Source organism: Triticum urartu, chromosome 3A, assembly GCF_056163025.1.
Source record: "Triticum urartu cultivar PI428250 chromosome 3A, HENAU_Tu73, whole genome shotgun sequence".
Classification (NCBI taxonomy): Eukaryota; Viridiplantae; Streptophyta; class Magnoliopsida; order Poales; family Poaceae; genus Triticum; species Triticum urartu.
Window position 1 is genome coordinate 713,736,535 of NC_141875.1, and position 26,806 is coordinate 713,763,340.

Below are 26,806 nucleotides of genomic sequence, written 5' to 3' on the forward strand. Positions count from 1 at the left end.
TTGTGTGACTAAGATTGCGCTACTTCGCATTATGTTTTTCTAACTGTGAATTCTAATGACAGCTCCCTTGAAACATAAACGGCATGGCTTCATTGTTCCAGGATCTGAAAAACACAAATGTGTATATGTACACAAAAAACAGCGAGCATCGGTTCATCGTCGTCGCCTTTTCTTTACATTCGTGCCTATACTGACCCCTAAGCGCAAGGGCGCAACAGACCCTCTATGGTCTCCTCACTGGACCCAACATTCCGAATAAGCTTCAGTCATCCACATGCCTGAAACTGAACTGTGGCAGCACCACCAACCACTCCGTCAGGCCATCGAAAAGAGGTAGATGTCCAGGTATAGCACATGCATTCTCAGCATCTCCTGAACAATTCTGCTGCGTTCCAGCTACATCCCCGCGAGATTCTATTTCGTGGGGCACACTGCCCCGCGAACCGCAACTTCTATTGTGAGGGTCGCTGTTCGGTTACCTGTAGCAGTCACAGCCAGGGGTGTGTGCAGTTACGCGGTGCTGGCATGAACCACCTCGTCTGAAGAATCATCCGCCTTGGCTTTGGCATTGGCCCTGGCCGCGGCGACGGACCTCATCATTTCTTGCTGTCGCTTGTACTCCGCCGCGCGGCGGGTGCTTTCCATCGAGATGAGGAGAACCGTCATGTCAGCTGGGCTCACGCCACCGATCCTGCCAGCCTGGCCTAACGTTTGTGGCCTTACCTGCAGATGCATCATCGAAAAATGAGTTGTATCGGACACAATCGTAAAACTGGCGTGCCTTGCTTATAATAGTACAGCACTGCAGTTGACAGGTTTTAACCACTTGGTTCGGTGTGTGTGTGCATGACAGAGAAGTTCAGGCAGGATGTGGTCGAGCAGATCAAATTTGTAGCGCTGAAATCTTGGGGAAATGTTGGGCAAGGAAGGCGTCTTAAGATTCTCACACCTATGATTTTATCACAGAAGACTGAAGTGCACGCAACATGTGTGTTGTTGCTAAATTAAGGACTGAATAGTGCATGCCCCTGGGTTATTATTGGCAGGTTATCCTATCTAAGGCTCTTGAACATACTCTAAATGCCACTCCAGAAAAAGCAAATATACTGTAGAAGCAGATGCTTCTCATACCTTGGAAAGTTTCTCACGAGCTTCAAGGGATAGATTTAGCATCGAGTGGTAATCCAAGTCTTCGGGAAGTTTCCGGTGTTCCTGGTTTATAATCTGAAGAGGAAAACAATTATTAGGGGTCAGCAGGTTTTTCAAGTAGTAGCAATAATGACGGATTGAAAAACTGAACCTAGCAAAGTCAATGGAGTTGGTCTTTTTCTTAAGAAAAGCAAGAATAAAAAATTTAAAACCTCGACATTCTTTATTCCAATGGAGAAAGGTGCAGAATCAGCTACAGCTAGAAAAGAGCTAAAAACAAGTTCCTCAACAGAGAAAAAGAACATGCATAGCACGACAGATACTTGCACAACAATCTCACTGCCAGACTTTTTAAACATGTACTGTATTTACCATTTCTCTTGCACTTGAAAGAAGCTCCCTTGCATAGTTAATTCAGAACAAAATGACATGACCATAAGCAAATTACCTGTTGTAATTGACTCTGCTGTCGTGCTATGAAACCTTCGTACTTGATATCAATCTCCACGCAGTCTTTCTCAATTGGAGATAAATGCTCATTTCCATATCCGTGCTTGTCCAGAAGTTTATACTGTACATGTGGCTTTTTCAGTATGGCTTCAAGTGTCGATGACTCCTTTACAGGTTGGTTTGATACTGCAGTAACTTCAGCAGCAAATTCAACTCCTGCAAACGAATACTTGATTATAGAACCAGAAACCATGCTTGTAAATACACAGAGAGAACAGACCTTAACAATAATATAATATTTCTGAAGTCCACATAAAATATGTGGCAATTCAGTTTCGAAAGTATATAAAGCTTACCCGACACTCTTGTATGCTTCAATCGTTCTTTTTCTTCTTTAATGCGAGCTTGCTTTGACTTATAAAGCTCCCAGCGTCTATCATCTATTAAACCAATCTCTCTCCCGAAAGGGGTTAACCGACTATCAGCATTATCGGATCGAAATAGTAGACGGTGCTCTGAACGACTGAATGTACACAAGTGCCAACAACAAAAATTATCAGTCAAACTGCGATTCAAAGAGTCGTTAGATTAACAAAATGGGAGGTTCATTGATTCCTTCTAATGGACAATAATAGACAACATAAAACATCACAGCATGCTGTCAGTAAAGTTCTTCTGGCTTGTTCCTTCAAAAAACAAGTGATTGTAATTATGGCTCTAATTTTTCTTCATAATGAATGAGCAGTGCTCATGCCGAGTTTCTCGGAAATCGATAACATCGTTCGAGCATAGTTTTGTAACATTTGTCTAATCTTATGCTCTGCATTTAACTAGCCCTTTCTGATACAGTCCTTGGCGAGAATCATGATTGTTACTCTATGGTGAACGAAACTTGCCATTACATTCCTTGGAACACAAGGATTTGCCACTTCATATCTAATTGGCACGTGGCGCGTGTTCGTGAGATACAATTTGCAAATCCATGAATGCCAACAGATTGAGTGGCACACCCTAAAAGTTGGCATGCAGCCTTGTAGAATTATACAGATTCTAATATTCACTGTTAAATACAAATACTATGTATTCACTGTTAAATACAAATACTATGTCACATTGCTTTGTCTTAATATATATGAGCCTGCAACTATGCTTTTTCCATCAGACCATTTAAGCATTAATACCAAGAGCTGTTGTATTGATAACCCATACCTTGTTAACATGCGGTAAGGCTCCCTAAGATCTTTTGTAACAAGATCGTCAATCAGAGTCCCAATGTAACTGCTTTCCCTCTCAAGAACAATTAGTGGCTTTCCATCAGAATGTCTAGCTGCATTGATTCCTGAAACTATGCCCTGTAATAAAAGTGAGCAAGATTAGGATCCAGAAAATCAGGTCCAATTAACCATATGTCCTGAAATGGGCATATCAGAAGCAATGAACACACCTGAGCTGCAGCTTCTTCATATCCTGTTGTTCCATTAATCTGACCAGAGAAGAATAAGCCCTCAAACCTTTTTGTCATAAGCGATCTTGAGCACTGATAAGCAGGCAAGTAATCATATTCAACAGCATAAGCTGGCCTTAGCATCACACAGTTCTCCAGTCCTGGTAGTGTTCTCACAAGTGGTAATTGCAATCTCTCAGGAAGACCAGTGGAAAAGCCCTGTATGAGGTGTACAAATGGTCTAAGTTGTAGATTTTGAGTAACACAATGATGCAGAAAATATCGTTTTTACACAAAAATTACATAGATAAGAACAAGTGATACCAAATCTCAGACTGAAAACAATTGGTGAAAAAGGAAAAATATGCAGAATTGAGCGGCAGAGAGAGACCTGTAGATATAGCTCAGGGACATCTCTACCCTCCGGTTCAAGAAACACCTGATGAGATTCTTTATCTTTGAACCTTACAATCTGCAACAAACAAATATACGGTTATTTTTCGGAATGTGATCGGCAAAAAAAGTTAGTCTACATAGGGAAACTAATTTTTCTTTCCATGATCTTTTCAAGTTTAGGTCGATTACACATAATAGGTCAAAACATAATCTTTTGCCGAACAAAGTCGCAGACCAAAATGTCCATGATATAATACCTTGTCTTCAATTGCTGGGCAGTACCTTGGTCCCTTTGCTTCAACCCAGCCACCATATGTTGGTGTTTCATCCAAGTTGTCTGTAACAATCTGGTGTGTCTCTTTTGTAGTTCGCGTTAAATAGCAGCACATTTGTTCCCTCTCAACGTGAAATTCAGGATCAAAACTAAACCAGCCTACCTGTTTCAAGAGGCACCATCAATGCAGATAACCAAGAGAATATAATCACAAGAAAAAAAATCACATGTTCTACACACCTCTTCATCACCATGCTGGGCTTCCAATCTAGAAAAGTCAACTGTTCTTCGATCAATTCGTGGTGGCGTGCCAGTTTTTAGACGGTCAGTTTCAAAACCCAGCTGCTGCAAGTTTTCAGTAAGTCCCTGAGAAGCTGACTCTCCAGCTCGCCCTGCAGGCATTGATGTCCTACCAACCCAAATCTTACCACTCATAAATGTCCCGGTAGTAAGTACAACAGATGGTGCGTAAAAGTCCATGCCGAAGAAAGTGCGAACACCCTCAACACTATCATTCTTGCCTATCATAACTTCTGTAGCCATTGCCTCTCTAATGAAAAGATTTTGTGTGCTGAAAATAGTATGTGCAGCAATAAGTAGCATGAAAGATACCAGACTAATAAATATGCCGGCAACAACAACAAATATATAGATTAGATGTCATAATAGCCTTCACATTGTTTTTTTTTTCAGTTGATAGGGAGAAAAATCTGCATTAACCTTTACGAATCTGGGACTCAATATGCAGGAAAAAATATTCATGTAGCCAAATAGTACTACTTACAGAGTCTTTGGTCAGGAGTAACACTACGACATGCCAAATTAGTGAAGTCGGTATGTTTTGTAGCTTAAATAATAGTGACATCGTGATTCCGTCAGAGCCACCTAAGAATATATGATACATGAGGTTTTTTAGTATATACTGACCTTTCTACAACTTTCCTCATCTCCATTGCATACTCCCTCTTATCAGTCTGAGCACGCAGTGCACGGACAGCAGGGCCTTTTGAGCTGTTCAGCACACGCTTTTGCAAATAGCACCTATCAGAAGAAAAGGTAATGAGTATACACCAAAAGATCTCTGTTGATTTGGTAGCATTGCAAGTTTCTCTCAGGCCAAACACCCCATCCACAAGCGCAACAGACATGAAATGATTTGACTGTATAAACAAGAGCAGATTTAACTTCCTACCTATCTGCAATCTTTCCAATATCACCACCAAGGGCATCTACCTCATGGACAAGTTGAGACTTTGCAGGGCCACCCACGGCGGGATTACAAGGCTGTATATAACATAGCAAAGAGAGGGAAAAAAAAACGAGTCAGCACAGCTGCGCTTTGAGTCCGTGCAACATCACAAAACTGATATACACTAACATATCACAGTATTGCACATTATTCAACTCTTGCAGCACATGGTTTAATGGCTCGATTCTGGGTGTACAGAACTTGATTACAGACTTCAAATACATGGCAAGGATTCGACGCAGGGACGGAGGCATCGGTGTCAGCTGACACCAATGCTTTCTCGTGTTGCTCTTAGGGCTGCCACCAATGCATCTCAGTTTTGGCACCGGCCATTAGCATACTATGCTGAGATTACTGCACTGTGACGTATGGTAACCCAGTGAACATTACTCCTGGCTTGCTCGCATCCATCCATTTAGCGCATGAACTCAGTTGCAAATTTGCCAATCAAAATGATATGCCACTACACTACTGCAGAAACCTAAACTGAAAACCGTAACAGAGCTCGGCTGAGACCTGCCAGGCGATCCGGTCGATGTTGAGGGTGAGGAGGAGGGTGCGGGCGCCGAGGCGGGCGGACGCGAGCGCGGCCTCGCAGCCGGCGTGCCCCCCTCCGACCACTATGACGTCGTACCGCTCCCGCAGCGACTCCACCCTTCCTCCTCCTGTGGGGGAGGTGGAGGCGGCGGCGGCGGTGGAGAGGCGGGGGCGGCGCGGGCGCGGGCGCCAGGACGGCGAGGGGAGGGGGCGGGTGAAGGGGGCGGAGGGGAGGAACGACGAGAGGCCCGCGGCGGCGGCGGCCGGCGGGCGGAGGCGGAGCAGCATCGCCGGAGACGGTGAGGGGGAGGAGGGACCTCTCTGCGCTCTGCTCTGCTCTTCTCGCGGCTGTGGCTCTCGCTCGGGATGGAGATTGAAAAGGGGATCTTGCAAAAAGGACCCTCAAAACATGGGGGTCTAGCAAATTCATCCTACATCATTTAACTTTTATACGTATTTAAGTAAATATGCATGAATACACAATCAATAGCTGCTTCCTTCTTATTTTTTTGGAAAAAGGATTGCATGGTTTGTACTTGAAACGAAAATCCAAATAGCGTCAGTGCTTTTCCAAATCAAATTTCGTTAATCGACGCAATCAGAACATGACTGACTGAGTGAACATCTGATTCAAGTCTTTGAACATGATCTGAACATCTCTGAAACAATTTTCTTTAAGAACATTTGAAAAATAAACTTGCTTTGCTTCTTTAGTCCTCAAAAGCACTTCATTGTTCAGCTCATCGATAGCCGTCGCATTGGGCCGTGCATGCCCGCAACTGCGATGACATCAGGCCGCCGATGATGATCGGTGACAAGCAACACACGGTGGCAGCACCAAATAAAGAGAAGGGAATCAGACGCGGTGGCATGTAGAAGTAGCCATTGTTGGTGCAGCAGCAAGCAGGCGACACGGCGAAGGTTGGAAATTAAAGAATCGATGGAGTAGACGAGAAGGGAAAAAAAGATTGAGGATTGAGACTTGGGAGGAAGACCTAGAATTTCACTAGCCATGGAGGTGAGTCACGGAGAGACACACTGTTTCAGATGATTTGAGGAACGCATGGATGAGTGTGAGATGTTGAGACCAATACTTAGTGGAGTAAAATGAAATAAAACTTTTGGAAGGGGGGTCGCAACCCCATTTGGCCTTCGTGAGGCTCTGTCAATGGACATGGCGTGCCTCAGTGGAAAAGTATGATGCAGTGGACACGGGCCCACAAGGCAGGTCGCCTTCTTCTTCATCTCTATCCAGCGTCCTCCTGCAGTCACTGCCTCACCCTCCCGTCTAGGGCCAAGGTACGTGTTGGTGTTGGCATCGGGACTTGAAAGGTGGGACCCATGTAAACCTCATCATATTTTTTTCACAGTGGCAGGTTATGTTGGTCCTCACATATGGTCTCCTTTTGTTACATCTTACATCTCCTATCAAAATGCTAACAACAGTCGGTGTTTGTAATCTACATGCGTCAAATAAGTAGACTTTTTAGAAGTCACAGTAGTGCCATTTTTCTTAAAGTTTTGCCCCAAATGTGGTGCTCTTTTATTTACTCTGGTTAATTTTGTAAATGACTTATACAACGTGTGCGCGCATGGGGGTGGGGGGAGGGGGGGGGCTGTATTGCAATTTGCTCTGCATATGCATTAGAGGTAAATTTGTCATTTTGCACTTGATAGAGTGGTTTTATACAAAATGAAATCCCAATGCACTTTTTTCATGATAGCAAAGAAACTTTTAATTTGGGGTTCTTTTCACAATCGTAATGCAACAATGGCAAATAAGGCAAAAAACTTTGTCACAAAAAAAATAACAAAATAAGGGTTGGCACATGGAAAACCGCTTTTGGCGCGACCAACCCAATGGTCGGGCAAACAGGCGATCATTCTATGTTTCAAAATATATGTAAATTTTTACTTTTGATAGTTTTCAACACACGAGTTTCAAAATAGTGAAAATGTGCATGAAATAAAAGGTATTTTGCAAGATAAATAATGTGACATCATTCTTATGTGTTCAATCTTTATATATGTGTGCATATTAGTGCTCAAAGTGTTAAAAGATTGACAACATGCAAATAACGTGACATAATTTGGGAAGGATGGAGAAGTAGCCAATACACTATTAGTTACCAGGTGATATTCCACGCAATGCTGCAGCAATTAGTTGCAATATATTCAATACAATTTGGTTGTATGGAACATGAATATTTGAACTAATAATTGGATAACTGGAACTGGAATTTATTGTACACAATTTGATTATTGTGTAGTTGTAAAGGAATTATTGAATATAAACACTGGTAGAAAAAGGGCCTACAGTCCCGGTTCGTAAGGGCCTTTAGTCCCGGTTCCTGAACCGGGACTAAAGTGTCGGTACTAATGCCCCGACCCTTTAGTCCCGGTTCAATCCAGAACCGGGACTGATGGGCCTCCACGTGGGCAGTGCACAGAGTCCAGGCAGGAGACCCTTTGGTCCCGGTTGGTGGCACCAACCGAGACCAATAGGCATCCACGCGTCAGCATTTCTGTGGCTGGGGTTTTTGTTTTTTTTTGAAAGGGGGGGAGGTTTGGGGGGTTAATTTAGGTGTTTCATATATTGTGTTAGCTAGCTATAATTAATAGAGAGAAGTGTCCTCTCTTACGTCCGTGCTTAGTCGACGCTACGTACTATACATACGTATAGAGAGGACTAGACACGCTAGTTAGCTAGTAAGCAAAAGAAGGAAACAGAAGATCGTCATGAACATATATGCATACAGAGAGAAGTGATATCGACCACCTCTCCTTCTCCCAGAGATTGGTCGAACAACAAGTTCTCATATATCTATCCGACACTACCGGCTACATATATACAATAATTATCTCTTACAAATATAATCATACGGACTCATGGTCCACATAGTATTCTCCATCTTCAGCGATCACTTGGTCAAGAAAGAATGCCGCCAATTCCTCTTGAATTGCTCGCATGCGAGCTGGTGCTAGGAGTTCATCCCGCTTCCGAAACATCTAATTTGAAGAAGGGGGTCAATACATATATATATATATGAATGAATGAAACTCAATACAAATGATGGTAATAAAATAAAATTGTGAATGTTGTTATTTACGTACTTCATATTGTTCGTTAGAGTACCCGCCCCGCTCACAGGTCGTGTGGCGGATGGACTCGCAGATGTAGTATCCACAGAAATCATTCCCTTGTTCCTGCCACAACCACTTTACAAGAAATAGAGGTCAATCAAACTGATAAGCAAGAATGCTAAATGGTATTGATGAAACTAGCGCTTGAATCACTAGGAGATGCGCGGAACATGCTACTATAGTACTTACTTTCGGGTGTCTAAATTCCAGCTCCTTCGGCAGTCCCGGAACTGTTTTGGTGAATTTTTCCAAACCCTGCCGGACAAAGAAAACAATTACTTGATATCAGGAAATGAACAAAGTTGCTGATATGGTGGATAATGATCGATTTAACTTACTTCTCGAGCATTTGAGTCATGTCCGCATAGTCCTGGGGATCTTTTCGTCTTGAGTCTAAGACGGTTACTAGTCCCTGCTCAAGCCTAATCTCTAGGAGAATATAGTGGAAATTGCACACGCATGCATAACTCATCAATTACATTACTATAACCTGGACTAATATATAAGGGAAACCGAATATGCACAAGACAGTAACACTCACTCGAAGTTGTAAGGAAAGAGTATTATATCTTTGTTTTCTTTTTTTTGAATGATCGTAGCAAGTTGGCCTCGGTATCTGCGGCATGAAATTTAACCTGAGTTGCATCTATGAGATATGTGTTAATGAACCCAATATCACCGATTTGTCTTTTCTTCAATTCGGCGATCTTCATTCTGCATAATATAGTGAGGATAATTATAAATACATGCAATGAAAGAGATGATCTATATAGAGAGACTTAATGACAGAAGTAGTAGTACTTACAGACAGTAGCAGGTGATCGTTGTTTTATCGAGGGCCAATTGATTGAAAAACTGATAGAACTCCTCAAATGGAATAGGCAACAGTTCAATTCCAACGAGGTCATGCTCCGGTTTAACTCTCGCATACAAAGTACTCCTCCCCCCAGACTCTCTGCAGATTTTCAAGTACCAATCATGTAATCTTCGCATCATCGTTGTTAAAGATTTTTCATCTTTGACGAGAGGCTTCCCGTACTCGTATCTGTGTATATGCACCTCCATGGTATCATAATGTACATCGTCGGGCAGGTAATCGTCAACATTGCCATAACTGGGCACCATCCTCGGATTGACGATGTCGGTAGGCACCTTGAGGGGGGGGCACGATTGCTTCGCTTGTTCGCCGAGCTGGGAAATTTGTTTCCCAACTGCTCGTCGTTCTTTCAGCCTTTGATCACTGACTGTACTTCCCGACCGCTCTGCTTCGGCCCATGTCTTTGCAATAATGAGCTCATAGTTGCCTTTCGGCGGAGACTTGGGTGGTTTTGCCAGGGCAGCCAGAGTGCACTTCACTTTCACCGGATCTACCTTCTCCTCCGGAGGTGGATGTCTCTTTGCTTTCAACCCTTGAAACCAGTCATCCACTTCGGTTCGCGCGATCTTCGCGTTCTCCTCCGGGGTCCTCTCGTATGGTAACTTCTCTGGAGTCTTCAGAGAAGGACCGAATCTGTATGTCCTCCCGCCTCTGGTTGTACTGCTAGACACCGACCGAGCAGACGGAGCGGGTGTCTTCTTTACTTGCTTAAGAGGCGGAGGAGAAGGACTACGACGCGCCGGAGCAGCTGGAGCGGCGGCAGGTCTCTTCCGCCCTTGCTGACGAGGCGGAGAAGTAGGAGGCTGGCTGCTCGGGCGCGTCGGCGTAGGCGGAGAAGGAGGCGGAGTGCCGCCACGCGCCAGAGAAGGAGCCGGCCGAGGGCCCTGATCGTCACTCGCCGAAGGAGGAGGCGGTGGAGGAGGCGGAGTGCCCTGACTTGCCGGAGGAGGAGGAGGAGGCGGAGGCGTCTAGTTCGGAAGATTGATGAGCTCCTTCCGCCATAGGCATGGAGTCTTCAGAGCAGACCCCAGCCGAGTTTCCCCTTCACTGGTAGGGTGGTCAAGCTGGAGGTCCTCAAATCCCTCCGTTATTTCATCCACCATCACCCTAGCATATCCTTCTGGAATCGGCCGGCAGTGAAAAGTTGCGCCGGGTTCAGTAGGATAAACAGAGCCAACAGCCGCCTTGACCTTCAAATTCATCCATTGCGTCATAAGGTGGCAATTTTGAGACTCCGTTATAGCATCCACGGGATAGCTTGCAGGAGCCGTCAAGGCATGCTCCGGCTGAAGCAGCTCGGTGGAAGCCACGCTGCTTCTACGCTGAGATGGCGGGGTAGCTTCGGGGGAAGCTTCCGCAGTACGTTTGCTGCGATTTGCTTCTCGTTCCTCTATCGCGTCTACCCTTGCTTGCAGCGCCTGCATTTGGGTCTGCTGCACTTTTTTCCTCCTCTCATGGGATTTGTAACCGCCTGTGTCCGGAAACCCAACCTTCCACGGAATGGAGCCTGGCGTGCCTCGTGTCCGTCCAGGGTGCTCAGGATTCCCGAGGGCCATTGTGAGCTCGTCGTTCTCTCTGTCTGGAAAGAACTTCCCTTGCTGCGCTGCTTCGATATACTGCTTAAGCTTCCTGACTAGTATGTCCATTTGATCGTTCGTCCAAATGCACTTCCCTGTTACAGGGTCCAAGGTTCCGCCAGCCCCGAAGAACCAAGTCCGGCAACGGTCTGGCCAGCTAATTGTCTCTGGTTCGATCCCTTTAGCAACCAGATCATTCTCAGTCTTGGCCCACTTAGGCCGGGCTATGAGGTAGCCACCTGACCCTGTGCGATGGTGAAGCATCTTCTTCGCAGCATTTTGCTTGTTTGTCACCGACATCTTTTTACTCTTTTCCGATGTCTTGTGGGCCACAAATGCGGGCCAGTGATCTCTGATCTTCTCATATCTGCCCTTGAATTCTGGTGTCTCTTTTTTATCGACAAACCTATTCAGCTCTTTCTTCCACCTCCTGAATAGATCTGCCATCCTCTTAAGAGCAAAAGACTTGATTAATTTCTCTTTAACTGGCTTCTCCGGATCATCCTCTGGGGGTAGGGTGAAATTTGACTTCAGCTCAGTCCAAAGATCATTTTTCTGCATATCATTGACATAAGACACCTCAGGGTCTTCTGTAGCCGGCTTAAACCATTGCTGGATGCTTATCGGGATCTTGTCCCTAACCAGAACCCCGCACTGAGCAACAAATGCGCTCTTTGTCCGGATGGGTTCAATCGGTTGGCCGTCGGGCGCGATTGCTATGATCTCTAACTTTTCATCCGAGCTCAACTTTTTCTTCGGGCCTCGTCTCTTTACCGAAGTTGTGCTCGATCCGGAGGGCTAGAAAAAAGAACAAAGACTTAATTAATATGTGTACATACCAAAACAATGAATGCATCAATCAGCTAGTCAGCACAGGCTTAACTAATATATATACCTGGCCGGACTCGGTTCGGTCACCGGAGCCGTCATCACGGTCTCCTTCTTGCACCGGCATTGGGTCACCATAGCCGTCCTCATGTTCTTCTTCTTGCACCGGCATTAGGTCACCATAGCCAGCTTGTTCACCCTCTCCTTCCAGACCATCGGTGTCGTTGAGAAACAACGAGACGACATCACTTCCTTCTGCGATTATGTCCCTCAACAACGCTTCTTTTGCTTCGTCTCGGGCGGTGTCCATAGTTTCTACAAATATTTACAACATGGCAATTATTATTCAAACATGACAGATGGATATATTAGTGCCAAGCGTAGAACTAGCTACCTAATCATAGTAAGCTATCGGGAGGGGGTATATATCGACAACGACGACACTACATCTATGTCCCTCGACGACCCTCGTTCCCGATAAAAAAAGAGGAAGAAGAAGAAAAAAAAGAGGAGAAGAAAGAATAGAGGAGTAGAACTCCTCTATTCTTTCTTCTCCTCTTTTTTTCTTCTTCCTCTTCTTTTTTTATCCTCTTCTTCCTCTCATGTTCGAGAGGATCGCCGAGGGGTCGGGAGGTTGCGTAGTGTCAAAGGATTCAACAAAACCATGTCTTCATCATTAGGCGAAAGTAACATGTGCATGATGGTACAAAGCTCTTCAAAGTTGTTCTGGAACGGAGTCCCAGATAGGATAATTCGCTTTTTGGTACAAAGTTCAGCAAGAGCCTTCCGAAATATCGCTATTTGGAAGGCCTTTGCTGAATTCATACCAAAAGGCGGATTATTCCATCCGGGACTCCATTCCAGAACAACTTTGCAGAACTTCGTACCAACATGCCCTGGTTACTTCCGGCTAATGATGAAGGCATGGATTTCTTCAATACTTTGACACTAGGAAACCTCTCTCGACCCCTCGGCGATCCTCGACCCCTCGAACCCTCGAACCCCCGATAAAAATTAAGAAGAAGAAGAAGAAGAAGAAGAAGAAGAAGAAGAAAGAGGAGAAGAAGAAAGGAATAGCTAGAGGAGAAGAAGAACTGACAAAGTCTTCTCCTCTATTCCTTCTTCTTCTCCTCTTTTTTTTCTTCTTCTTCCTCTTTTTTTCCTTTTCTTTTTTTTCTCCTCTTCTTCATCTTCTCTTCTTCTCCTTCTTCGGGTAAGCCCTAGTTTCCCGACCCTCGACCGCTCGACGACACTCTCGACATGCCCTCGTTCCCGATAAAAAAAAGAAGAAGAAGAAAAAAGAAGAGAAGAAAGAATAGAGGAGAAGAACTTCTTATCCTCTATTCTTTCTTCTCCTCTTTTTATTATTCTTCTTCCTCTTCTTTTTTTCCTCTTCTTCCTCTCCTCTTCTTCTCCCTCTTCCCCGCCTCTCTCATGAATGTTCGCCGTCCCCCCCCCCTCGACCCCTCAACGACCCTCGTTCCCGATAAAAAAAATAAGAGGAAGAAGAAGAAAAAAAGAAGAGAAGAAAGAATAGAGGGGATCTTTTTTATCCTCTTCTTCCTCTCCTCTTCTTCTCCCTCTTCTTCCCCTTCTTCCCCGCCTCTCTCATGAATAGAGGTTAACATCATTTGATCATCTATCATCTATGAACAAAAAATTCATCATTTGATCATCTATCATCTATGAACAAAAATATTCCTAGATACATAAAAAATTTCTACAAATGAAAATAACCTAAAAAAATCATATGATCATCTATGAACAAAAAAAACATCATTTGATCATCTATCATCTATGAACAAAAAAATCATCATTTGATCATCTATCATCTATGAAAAAAAATATTCATCATTTGATCATCTATCATCTATGAACAAAAATATTCCTAGATACATAAAAAAAATTCTACAAATGAAAATAACCTAAAAAAAATCATATGATCATCTATGAACAAAAAAAAACATCATTTGATCATCTATCATCTATGAACAAAAAAATCATCATTTGATCATCTATCATCTATGAACAAAAATATTCCTAGATACATAAAAAATTTCTACAAATGAAAATAACCTAAAAAAATTTGCAAAGGGAGGGCGTCGGCGGCCGGACCAAGCTAAGGAGAGGTCGGCGGCGAGGATGGCGTCGGGGCAGGGGCGCGGGCAACGACGAGGGCGGGCCGGGGCGGCGCGCGGGCGACGGCGACGGGGGCGGGCCGGGGCGGCGCGCGTCGGGGCAGGGGCGGGCCGGGGCAGGGGCCCGGGCGACGGCGGGCGACGGCGAGGGTGCGGGCGACGGCGAGGGCGCGGGTGACGGCGGGCGACGGCGAGGGCGCGGGCGACGACGGGCACGGGCGAGGCGACGGCAACGGCGGGGCAGCCTGGCGGCGTCGGCGTCGGGGCGGCAACTGCGAGAGGCGAGAGTGAAAATTTCCAAAGTGTGAACTTATATAGCAAAGCCTTTAGTCCCGGTTCGTGGCACAACCCGGGACTAAAGGTGGGCATTAGTCCCGGTTGGTGCCACCAACCGGGACCAAAGGCAATTTTCAGCAGCCCAAAGGGCGGGAAGCGGCGGCCTTTGGTCCCGGTTGGTGGCACCAACCGGGACTGAAGGGGGGCATTGGTCCCGGTTGGTGCCACGAACCGTGACCAATGCCCCCTTTAGTCCCGGTTGGTGCCACCAACCGGGACCAATGGCCTTGTGCTGCCCGCACCCAAAAGTTTAGTCCCACATCGCTAGCTGAAGGGCGCCGGCACTTGTTTATAAGCGCTGGTGTGCCTCCCCATTCGAGCTCCTCTCTAATGCAGGCTTTCGGGCCTAAACTTGCTACTGCCTGTGGGCCTATTGGGCCTTCTTCGGGGCTGAATCCTGGCCCATGTAGGGTTTCTAGTCGTATTCAGGCCGTGGAGGCCCAGTAGGTGGCATTTTTTTGGTTTTTCCTTTTTTATTTCTACATTTTTTTGGTTTTTTATTTTTTATTTCTACTTAAAACTAAATACTTACAGTTTTTTAGTGATTTTTTTGCTTTTAGGTCATAAAAATTATAAACTTTCTGTTAGTGCCATTAGTTTTAAATTTTGAATAGTTTAAATTTGAATTTTTAAAAATTTGTGTGAATCACTAGTTTATGAATAACTTTACTATAAAAATAGAATTTTTTTCTATTTATTTTTATTTATACTTACAACTAAATACTTATAGTTTTTTAGTGATTTCTTTTTGATTTTAGGTCACAAAAATTATAAACTTTCTGTTAGTGCCATTAGTTTTAAAATTTTGAATAGTTTAAATTTGTATTTTTTAAAATTTGTGTGAATCACTAGTTTATGAATAACTTTACTATAAAAATAGAATTTTTTTTCTTTTTTGCTATTTATTTTTTATTTATACTTACAATTAAATACTTATAGTTTGATTTTAGGTCACAAAAATTATATTCTTTTTGCTATTGAAGAATATTATAGTTTTATTTTAGTTGATCATAACATAATATTTTAATTGATTGTTTTTATTTTCATAAAAGTTTTGTAGTTCATTCTGTTTGCTATTAATTCATTCTTTGAGCTAAATGACTCTAAAATTGGAAAGCATTTAAAAATGAACTCTGAAAAGGTTGAAAGTTGGCATGGTATTTCTGATTGGGTCGGTTGGCATTTCCGATTCACATACATCCTAGATAAATAAAATCTATGTCACGTTGGTCGGCATAATTTTCATAAACAATAAATCAACCAATAGTTATAAAGATAATATACATACCACATCCGAATCATAGACAGGACGAGGGCCGACGGGGGCGGATACCAAAACCATCGCACTATATAAGATGCAATAATAAATGTAAGAAAATGATACAAGTATCTATCTAAACATACAAGTAAGAATATTTTTCCTTTCAGAAAGAAGATAAGAACAAGAGGCTCACCACGGTGGTGTCGGTGATGAGATCGGCGCGGGTGATCGACGGCGGTGAAGACGGGGACGGGGCGTGACGGACCGCTAAATCTAGACAAATCTCGAGGAAAATGGAGCTTGGAGCTCGAGCTTCGAGAGGAGAAAGCTTAAGTAGTGTGGCTCGGGCATTCCATCGAACACCTCATGTGCATAGGAGGTGAGCTAGAGCACCACAAAGCCCTCTCCCCCTCGGCCAAAAAAAACAGAGCACTGTGCTCTGCTCTTGCGCGAGGGGGTATATATAGGCACTTCATTGGTCCCGGTTGGTGGCATGAACCGGGACTAAAGGGGAGCCTTTGGTCCCGGTTCAAGCCACCAACCGGGACCAATGATGGTGGGCCAGGAGCGAGGCCCATTGGTTCCGGTTCATCCCACCAACCGGGACCAAAAGGTCCAGATGAACCAGGACCAATGGCCTACGTGGCCCGGCCGGCCCCCTGGGCTCACGAACCGGGACCAATGCCCACATTGGTCCCGGTTCTAGACTGAACCGGGACTAATGGGCTGACCCGGCCTGGACCATAGCCCTGTTTTCTACTAGTGAAATAGCATAATATAATGGAAATGGTTGGGCTTTCCCCATGCATGGTTACATATTGAGGTGGGCATTTCCATGCATGTTGAAAGAAATAAGTTTGTGGAGATCAACTATTTAGTTATATAGGATTGTGTATATAAGATGTCTAATGGAAAACAAAGTCCAATTCGTAGAAGAAAGTTCACACAACATACCAAAGTCCAAATCAGGGATGTCGTGGATTCTTCACCACTTAATAGAGGTTATGTTAAATCCCCTGGTCATGGTCGTTCATCTCGTGGGCGTGGCAATGGTCGAACTGATTATGCTGGTGCCAGTGAATGATGTTGATGGTGATGCTAAGAAGAAATTGCGCACAAATTCTTCTCAATTGACGGATCAGGCGGCGGCTGTAGAGCAGCCCCGCCAGATGCAATGAATATCATTTGCTGGAACTGTCGAGATTTGGGGTCGGACTCGACAGTTGGCGAGCTTCGCTGGCTTGTGAAGCTTTACCGCCCACCCTCCTCTTCTTATCTGAGACGAAGATGAGGGATTCCAGTGCAAAAAAATTCATGTGATCTTTGGGTTTCACTGGTGGTCATGCCGTTAATTAGTAGTGTTGGTCAAAGTGGTGGCCTTGTTCTGTTCTGGACTGCGTCTGTAAGTGTTTCTTTAAAGGCTTTTAATGATCGTTGTATTGATGTTCATGTCCATCCGGAAGATGGTGTGCCTTGGCGTGCAACCTTCATTTATGGTGAGCCAAGAAGAGAGGACATAGTTCATTTTTGGGACTTTCTCAGATTTATGCGAGCACAATGGAATGGACCGTGGATTTGTTGTGGGGATTTTAATGAGGTTCTTTCCCAAGATGAACATTGTGGTCCGAGGGATCGTTCTGAGTCTCAAATATCTGCCTTCCGTAATTGTCTGGATGAATGTGATTTGAAGGATTTGGGTTTTGCTGGTCTGAAATTTACTTGGTGTAATTGCCAAGTCCTGGAATGCTATTTTAAAGTCAGACTTGATCGAGCAGTGGCTAACAATGAATTCGCAAATATGTTCGATCAGTATTATGTGGAGAATCTTATCACCACTACTTCAGATCATTATGCTATTCTGATTTCTCCATCCCGACATACATCAAATCGCCGCCAAGCTCCAGTGCAAAATGGTTTCAAATTTGAGGCAATGTGGCTACGTGCTGAGGATTACAGGGATACGCTGGAACATGCCTGGGCTGCTGGTCGTGATGGATCTTTTTCTTTGCAGTCCACTTGGGCGAATCCGAACCATGTTGCTTGCTCTCTCTGTGCTTGGAGTAAGGAAAAGTTTGGTTCGATCCGCAAGAAAATTGAGCGACTGGAACGTCGACTATATTCCATTAGATGTTCACTGCCTTCTTCAGATTCCCTTACGGAGGAGCATGCTATTGAGGGACAACTCTGTGAATTATTTGAATGTGAGGAGATTATGACCCACCAACGCTCTAGGGTGGATTGGCTCTATGAAGGTGACCGTAATACTGAATTCTTTCATGCAAGGTCATCGAGACGCCGGAGAACTAATATGATCAATGTTTTGATGCGGGAGGATGGCTCTACATGCGATTCCCAGTCTGAAATCAAAGGTATGGTTCATGGTTTTTATGAAAATTTATTCACCTCTGAATCTGGTTTGTTTGCTGATGCTATTCTCGGAGCACATACCTAATAAAGTTTTGGATGAAATGAATGAAGATCTTTGCAAACCTTACACTAATGAGGAAATCAAGATGGCTTTATTTCAAATGGGACCAACTAAAGCTCCAGGACCGGATGGTTTCCCTGCCCTATTTTATGAAACCCATTTGAGCCTTTTGGAAGATGATATTTGCCATGCCGTGCGAAGTTTTTTGGAGGGAGGGCCTATCCCAGAGGGATTCTGTGATTCCGTGATTGTCTTGATTCCAAAGATTGCCAGACCGAAACATTTGAAGAATATTCGTCCTATCAGTTCGTGCAACGTCTTGTACAAGGTTGCTTCCAAAGTTTTAGCCAACCACTTGAAAGTGATTCTTGGTGTTGTGGTATCTGAGTTCCAGAGTGCTTTTGTGCCAGGTAGACTGATTACCGACAATACTCTGATTGCTTATGAGTGTATGCACACTATTAGAAAACAACATTCGAAGCAACCTTTTTTTGCCTTGAAGATTGACATGATGAAAGCCTATGATCGTGTTGAATGGAGTTATCTTCATGGCTGTTTAAGTATGCTTGGCTTTACTCCTAGTTGGATTGAATCTGTCATGAGATGCGTAACCAAGGTCCGGTAAGCTGTTAGAGTTAATGGTGAACTTATTGATCCCGTTGTTCCTTCAAGGGGCATCTGTCAGGGGACCCCATTAGTCCCTACTTGTTTCTTTTGTGCACTGAAGGCTTATCGAGTCTGTTACTACAGAAGGAGACTTGTGGTGAGCTACATGGTATTCGAAATGGCCGCTCTGGTCCACCTATTTCACATCTCCTATTTGCCGATGATAGCATTTTCTTTGCCAAAAGTGACAATCGTAGTGTGGCTGCTTTGGAATCTACTCTGCATTTATATTGTGAAGGATCAGGGCAACTTATTAATAAAGACAAGTCCTCAATATTTTTTGGGAATCATTGTCCTAATGTTGTGAAACTTCGTGTTATGGCCATGTTGGGTATCAATAATGAAACTTTTCATGATTCATATCTTGGAATGCCTACCGAAGTGGGGCGGTCTCCAATCAGCATTTTGAAATTCCTTCCTGATAGAGCGTGTCAACGCATTAATGGTTTGTATGATAGACCTATATCTCGTGCAGCAAAGGAAACACTGCTTAAGTCAATTATACAAGCTATACCAACAAATGTTATGAGCTACTTCCAACTTCCCATTGGTACGTGTAAAAAATTTCGTCAAATCATTTCTGATGAATGGTGGGGTAGGGAAGATGGAAGGAAGAAGATTCACTGGCGTTCTTGGGGATGGTTAAAAACACCAAAAGCTCTTGGCGGAATGGTGAAAGTGCTAGTGATCCACTAGAGGGGGGGGGGGTGAATAGGTGATTTTTATGAAAGTCTTCAAAACATGGAAGTTTTGAAGACAAACGATAGAAATAAACCTATTACCATGCAGAGGAAGGTAGACTACACTAAGCAAGCCATAGTCAAGTATTCAATGAACTGAAAGCACAATGACTAATAGCAGCTAGGTAGTATAGATCAGGTAGGAAGATAGTGTGAAGCCAATCAGAACAATCAGTTACTAAGTGAAGACAAAAGATAACGCAATCATACAATGACTTCACCAGGGCCAACAGTAAGTAAAGGAATGGGAAGGACGAAACCAGTGACTCGTTGAAGACAATAATTTGTTCGACCAGTTCCAGTTGCTGTGACAACTGTACGTCTGGTTAGGGAGGCTGAGATTCAACTCAGAAGACCGCGTCTTCACCTTATTCCCCTTGAGCTAAGGACACCCAGTCCTCGCCCAATCACTCTGGTAAGTCTTCAAGGTAGACTCCCAAACCTTCACAGACTTTGTTCATCAGTGATCCACAATGACTCTTGGATGCTCAGAACACGATGCCTAACCGGCTGGAGGATTCACAGTCCTCAAGTGTAATAAGTCTTCAGATCACACAGACAAGAAGACTTCAGTGATGCCTAACACTCTTTGGCTCTGGGTGGTTAGGGCTTTATCCTCGCAAGGAATTCTCTCTCAAAGGCTTCGAGGTGGGTTGCTCTCAAACGACAAAAGCCATACACTAACTCTGAGCAGCCAACCGTTTATGGTTGTAGGGGGTGGGCTATCTATAGCCACTAGGCAACCCGACCTGATTTGTCCGAAATGACCCTGGGTCACTAAGGAACTGACACGTGTTCCAACAGTCAGATTTCAAACACACGCGGCAACTTTACTTGGGCTACAAGCAAAGCTGACTCATCCAGCTCTGGATAAGATTTGCTCTCATTGTCTTCGCTCGAAGACATAGGATTTTGGTTGAGCATCACTTCAGTCACTCTGACTTTGTTCACTTGGACCCCACTTAACAGTACGGTGGTTCCTATGACTCAACAAAGAAGAAAAGGAGACAAGAAAACAAGTAAGTCTTCATGCCCCATAGTCTTCACGCAATGTCTTCTCTTGTCATAGTCTTCAATGTGAATATTTTCACATACCACCATTGTCTTCAATGTCTTCATACATTTTTAGGGGTCATCTCCGGTAGATAAACCGAATCAATGAGGGACTACTACCTGTGTTATCCTGTAATTCTCACAAACACATTAGTCCCTCAACCAGGTTTGTCGTCAATACTCCAAAACCAACTAGGGGTGGCACTAGATGCACTTACAATCTCCCCCTTTTTGGTGATTGATGACAAACTGGTTGAAGTTTTCAACGGGGATAAAAGTATGTGAAATGTAAAGGATTTAGGTATTGTCTTCATAAGTGGCAAAGGCTCCCCCTAAAGATGTGCATATAAGTAATTTGCTTTTGGAATGCAAATGCACATGGCAGGTTGTACTTGTGGAGATCCTCTTCAACTTATGACGACAATTCATCATGCATGAAAAGTATGTGAAGATAATGACATGCATAATGAAAAATGGACGTCTGCAGAATGACCTAAGTGCGGAAGTTATCATCGCACATGCGGAATTTATCATCGCATCACAGAATAGCAAATAAGTAGCACACGACCATCGAGTTTAAGTGTTACAACTCAAAGAACCAAATGTATCAAAAAGCAAGAGTTGTAAACACTAGGCAAAATATAAAACCACCGCCCATATGGACCCGCTTGAAGACTATCAAACTCATATGCTTCTCCCCCTTTTGTCAGTAAGGACCAAAAAGGTTTGAAGACATAGAGCACCTACTCGTTCCCATGAGGAGTTGGTGAAGCAGCAGGGTCGTCGGTGTTGGTTGGCGGTGCAGACGAACTTGGTGCAGTGTTGATTCGCGCTGAAGGTGGTGAAGTAGCATCGTCTTCATTATCGATGACACGTGCATTCACTGTTGCAGCAGAGGAGGAGAACTCAGAGTCTTCAAGAGACGGAGTACGCCGCAGCACAGTCCTTCTCGGAGGTGTTGAGTCAAACTTGAAGCGTTCAGAGAAGCCATCATCTTGAAGATCATCTTCAGAACACATAAGCGTCAGCCCTTTCCATGTATGCCGACAAGTTTCATGGGAGACAAAGGCATTCTTGGTGGCAAGGTTGCGAATCCTGTTTACGTCCACCAAGAGGCTTTTCATTTGGCGCTTCAGCCAGTCATGATGCTTATCCTGTTTCTGATGAAGGGAAACCAGAAGCTCTTGGTCATTGAGAACACGAGATCGCTTCTTAGGCCGTTGTGCAATGGTGCTTTCAGTGGTTTCAGTGAGGGCACGATGAGGTGCACGGGTAGTACTAGCCAGAGGATAAACACGAGTGACTGCTGGGACTCCTTCAATGTGTTGTGAGAAGCTTTGATTATCAGCATTTTGAATACTAAGGGGCTCCTTAGCAGGCTTTGGATAGATGGCTTCAACTGACATATCGACGTCAGGCAGAAAAATCAGATGATTGCGAGCAGAGGGCTGATAGGTGACAGCTGAGTGTAGTTTGATCAGACGCATAATCCATGGAGCGTAAAACTTCAAGCCAAAGAGATCAGATCATGCAGCAAGTTGGCGGATGAAGAAGTCTTGTGCATTGAAGCTTTTGCCGTGAAGAATATGGAAGACCAAAGTCTTCATTGCACCTTCAAGCTTTGCATGTGGAGAATGTCCTTTGATGGGCCAGAGAGTTTGCCTTATAATGTGATAGATAGTACGTGGCAGATACTCAAGGTCTTCAACAAAGAACTCCTTAGGATATTCAACATCGGGAGGCAAAGGCTTCATCATGCTAAGCATCTGACTCATGTTGGGTTCAGGCTTGTGAAAAATGCTTTCCATAGCAGCACCGTGAAGCTGACAACCAGGTTCATAAAGATCACCTGGAGTGGGCAGGCCAGTGAGCTCAATGACATCAAAGGCTTTGGCTTCATGATGAACATTGCCTGTCATCCACTCAAGGACCCAAGTCTTCGGATCCCTATTGTAGCCACAAATATGAAGAGTGGCATAGAATTGGAGCAGCAATTCTTCGTTCCAGTGCTCCTTGTCAGTGACGAACTGCAACAAGTCAGACTCTCTGAAGCAATCCAGCGCTTCTTCCAAATAGGGCAAACCAGTTATGGCTTCAGTGTCAAGACGCACATGTGGAAAAATGCGACCTTGATTGTATAAGATGCATGAGTAATAACTGCGCTGCTGATAGCTCCAGAACCGATCAGAAGATATTCTTGCCTTAGAGTAGGGGTTCTTGGCGCTATCAAAGAAGGTGTTGTGTGCTTTGAAGCCATTGATATTGAATGATCCGGGTGCAGATGCAGTGCCTGGTAACCTAGGCAGCCTTGGCATTGGCTTCTGAACCTGAGGCCTACGCTCGACGTGATAGTCAAATTGGGGACCAGCAGCAGGTGGAGGAACAAGAAGAGGCCATTTGACAGTGATAAGCTGGCCATAGTTGTATGCTTGCTTGATAGTATGTGGCCTTGGTGGCGGAACAGGAGCAGTGATATCAACAGAGGCGTCAGGTTGCACATCTGTTGCAGGTGCATCATTGGCTTCTGGCACAGTGTTTGGTGCAGGCTCCACATTGTCTTCAGCCATGACCACGTCATTGGCTTCAGTGGTGTTAGTGGTGGCAGCCTCAGGATTCACTACAAGAAATATGTCAACTTATGACCTTCTGTCAGTGACCCTCGAAGAATTGGTCATAAATTTATGACCATTTTAGACCAATTGGTCAAAAGCTGTTCAGGGGGCTTCAAACCCTAAACCATTGCGACCATTTTGGTCAGAAAGGTCGTAATTTCCTTACACGAAATGGTCACAAAGCAAACAGTGCTAGTCCGCTGCCTTATTTCTAGTTGTTAATGACCAATATAGATGGTCATAGCCTTGTAGATTGTGGTGGGTTGTGATGACTAGGCGCCATCTCATCAGTTTTGCCTATGTGTCATGTCCATGTGGCAGTTTTTGCCCTAGGTTGTGAAGCAATCTATATTTCATTCATTCCAAAAATTCCCAAAAAAATCTCATAAATTCTTTGGGTCATATCTTCATCAAATATGTAAAAATCCTTCCTTGCCTAGTTCAAAACTAATTCAACAATATTCATTTTCCTATTATGTTCACAACAACACTTTATGAAGGAAGTGCTATTTATATATTCTTGATTGCCCTACGAATTTTTGGGCACTCTTTCCTATCCAAATCATTACCGCATGACAAAATTCAGCTCCATTTGCCTAGCAAATCTTCCTCGGCAAATTTCCAAAGTTTTTGTCCACCTAGAAGCATTGTGAAGGAAGTACCTTTTTTATATCTCTAAATGACATGAAATTTATACAGTTTCTTCATATGCCCAAATTATCACCCTCCTCAAAATTGCAGCTCAGTCAAATCATCTATGTGATCCCAGGTTCAATTTATATTTTATGGCCAAATTGGCACGTTGCAAAGCAAGTGTTATATAGACCCCTCCTATTACCCTCAAACTTTTCGGGCACTCTTCCATACCCAAATCATTGCCACGTGATAATATTCAGCTCAATTTTCCTAGTAAATCTTTCTCGGGAAATTTCCAAAGTTTCTACCTCGAGAGAAGCTTTGTGAAGTAAGTACTAGCTAGGCTTACCCAAATGATCTGAAAATTGACCAGCGCATGACCATACCTAAGTAACTTACCTACACCAATTTTGAGCTCATTTCATTCATCCAATCTCTCTCACTAGTTTTCCCAAGTTTCTGTCCATAGAAGAGCATTGTGAAGGAAGTACTACTTTGGCATGTCTAAATGGTATCAATTTTCTACAATGCTTTCCTGTGCCCAAATAACCATCCTCCACAAAATTTCAGCTCAATCCATTCAATATTTTGAGCCCAGCTTCAACATTCATATTTTTGTCCAGCGTGGTACTTTGCAAAGCAAGTACCACCTAGGATCCTCCTTTTGAGCTAAAAATTTGTGAAGACATTCTCCTTAGTAGATGATCATCCTCAGCCAAAAATCGCGCCCATTGTCCATGTGCATTTCCCGTACCGCTAATCAAACACTTGGCTGCTAATTCATGTTTGAGCATCGACCGGTCTTCTCGTGAGAATCTTATGTTGTAATTTTCTTCCTAGCACCAACCTGGGGAGTGCCCAACCCACTAGAAATGCCTAAGCCGCCCAGAACACATGGCAACATTACGGTCACGCGGTGACCACGCGACGGGCATGCGAGTTTACGCACTCTAGAGTTGGGGCCCTCGGCCATCGCCCAAACCTCAACGTATCGCCACCAAACCATGTATTTATGATTAAATAGGTCCTTATGTAACTAGAAATGATTTTTGGAAAAATAAATAGGAAACTATGAGGCAGCTGCAGTTCAAATTTGACCCGCTTCCTACTAAATCGGCGGAAATTTATCTTTTTCACCGGAGGTGGATCAAGGCATTTGACACCTAACCATTTGGTCAATTGTGAATCAAATATGGCCTAGTATTTTAGAAAATTGATTTGGTCCAATTTTGCAACAATTATTTGGTAGTTCCTTCACAAAAAAACCTCCTTTCGGGCACTCGAAAAATGAAAAATGGTTTTTTCGTCCAAAGAAAATGAAAACTTCCTTAGGCAACATTGTTTGCCATTCCAATATGCACCCTTGTGCACAATATGAGATCATTTGAACAAACTATGCCACGAATGTGGCCATAAGATTGATCATTTGGCTTGAAAGCCATTGATCTCCACACGTGATAACTCGTTTCTGAGAACACTTTTTTAAAATAATTGCCGTATTACAAGTTTGTTATTTTTCCTGGGAACTTGGCCACATATAATGACACAATGCGAAGGTTTCCCAATTTTTCGATTTTTTTGAATTTTTTATGCCCGTTTCAAAATGCGGTCAAAACGGCGGGCTTGACCGTTCCTAGCTAGTGGTTGAATCTTGGAAAACTTTTGGTGTTTCTCTGATTAAATAGATACTTATGTACCTAGAAATGATTTTTAAAAAAATAAATAGCAAACTATGAGGCAGCTGCAGTTCAAATTTGACCCGCTTCCAGCTAAATCGGCGGAAATTTGTCTTTTTCACGAGAGGTGGATCAAAACTTTTTACACCCAACCATTTTGTAAATTGTGCATTAAATATGTCCTAGTATTTTAGAAAATTGATTTGCAACAATTATTTGGTAGTTCCTTCACAAAAAAACCTCCTTTCGGGCACTCGAAAAATGGAAAATGGTTTTTTCGTCCAACGAAAATGAAAACTTCCTTAGGCAACATTGTTTGCCATTCCAATATGCACCCTTGTACACAATATGAGATCATTTGAACAAACTATGCCATGAATGTGGCCATAAGATTGATCATTTGGCTTGAAAGCCATGAATCTTCACGCATGATAGCTCATTTCTGAGAACACTTTTTTAAAAGAATTGCCGTATTACAAGTTTGTTATTTTTCCTGGGAACTTGGCCACATATAATGACACAATGCGAAGGTTTCCCGATTTTTCGATTTTTTTTAATTTTTTATGCCCGTTTCAAAATGCGGTCAAAACGGCGGGTTTGACCGTTCCTAGCTAGTGGTTGAATCTTGGAAATTTTTTGATGTTTCTCTGATTAAATAGATACTTATGTATCTAGAAATGATTTTTGAAAAAAATAAAGAGCAAACTACAAGGCAAGTACAATTGAAATTTGACCCGCTTCCTGCTGAATCGGCGAGAATTTGTCTGTTTCACCGGAGGTGGATCAAGGCATTTGATACCTAACCATTTGGTCAATTGTGAATCAAATATGGCCTAGTATTTTATAAAATTGATTTGGTCCAATTTTGCAACAATTATTTGGGAGGTCCTTCACAAAAAAATCTCCTTTTGGGCACTCGAAAAATGGAAAATGGTTTTTTCGTCCAAAGAAAATGAAAACTTCCTTAGGCAACATTGTTTGCCATTCCAATATGCACCCTTGTGCACAATATGAGATCATTTGAACAAACTATGCCATGAATGTGGCCATAAGATTGATCATTTGGCTTGAAAGCCATTGATCTCCACACGTGATAGCTCGTTTCTGAGAACACTTTTTTAAAATAATTGCCGTATTACAAGTTTGTTATTTTCCCTGGGAACTTGGCCACATATAATGACATAATGCGAAGGTTTTCCAATTTTTTGAAATTTTTGAAATTTTTATGCCCGTTTCAAAATGCGGTCAAAACGGCGGGAATGACCGTTCCTAGCTAGTGGTTGAATCTTGGAATTTTATTGGTGTTTCTCTGATTAAATAGGTACTTATGTACCT

At 43.5% G+C, this 26,806-nt stretch overlaps 1 protein-coding gene across 1 annotated transcript; it reads right to left on the minus strand.

Annotated features, from left to right (window-relative positions):
• Positions 1-67: 67 nt before the first annotated feature.
• On the minus strand, positions 68-5,860 carry LOC125546181 (glucose-inhibited division family A protein). The gene is made up of 12 exons (XM_048710355.2): positions 5,479-5,860; positions 4,906-4,997; positions 4,641-4,754; positions 3,954-4,284; positions 3,697-3,876; positions 3,435-3,515; positions 3,044-3,262; positions 2,809-2,951; positions 1,956-2,122; positions 1,598-1,815; positions 1,132-1,224; positions 68-723 (listed from the first exon to the last, which is right to left on the minus strand). Exons 1-12 carry the CDS (start codon positions 5,785-5,787, stop codon positions 511-513), a joined length of 2,160 nt encoding a protein of 719 aa, XP_048566312.2. The 5' UTR covers positions 5,788-5,860; the 3' UTR covers positions 68-510.
• Between the last annotated feature and the right edge of the window lie 20,946 nt (positions 5,861-26,806).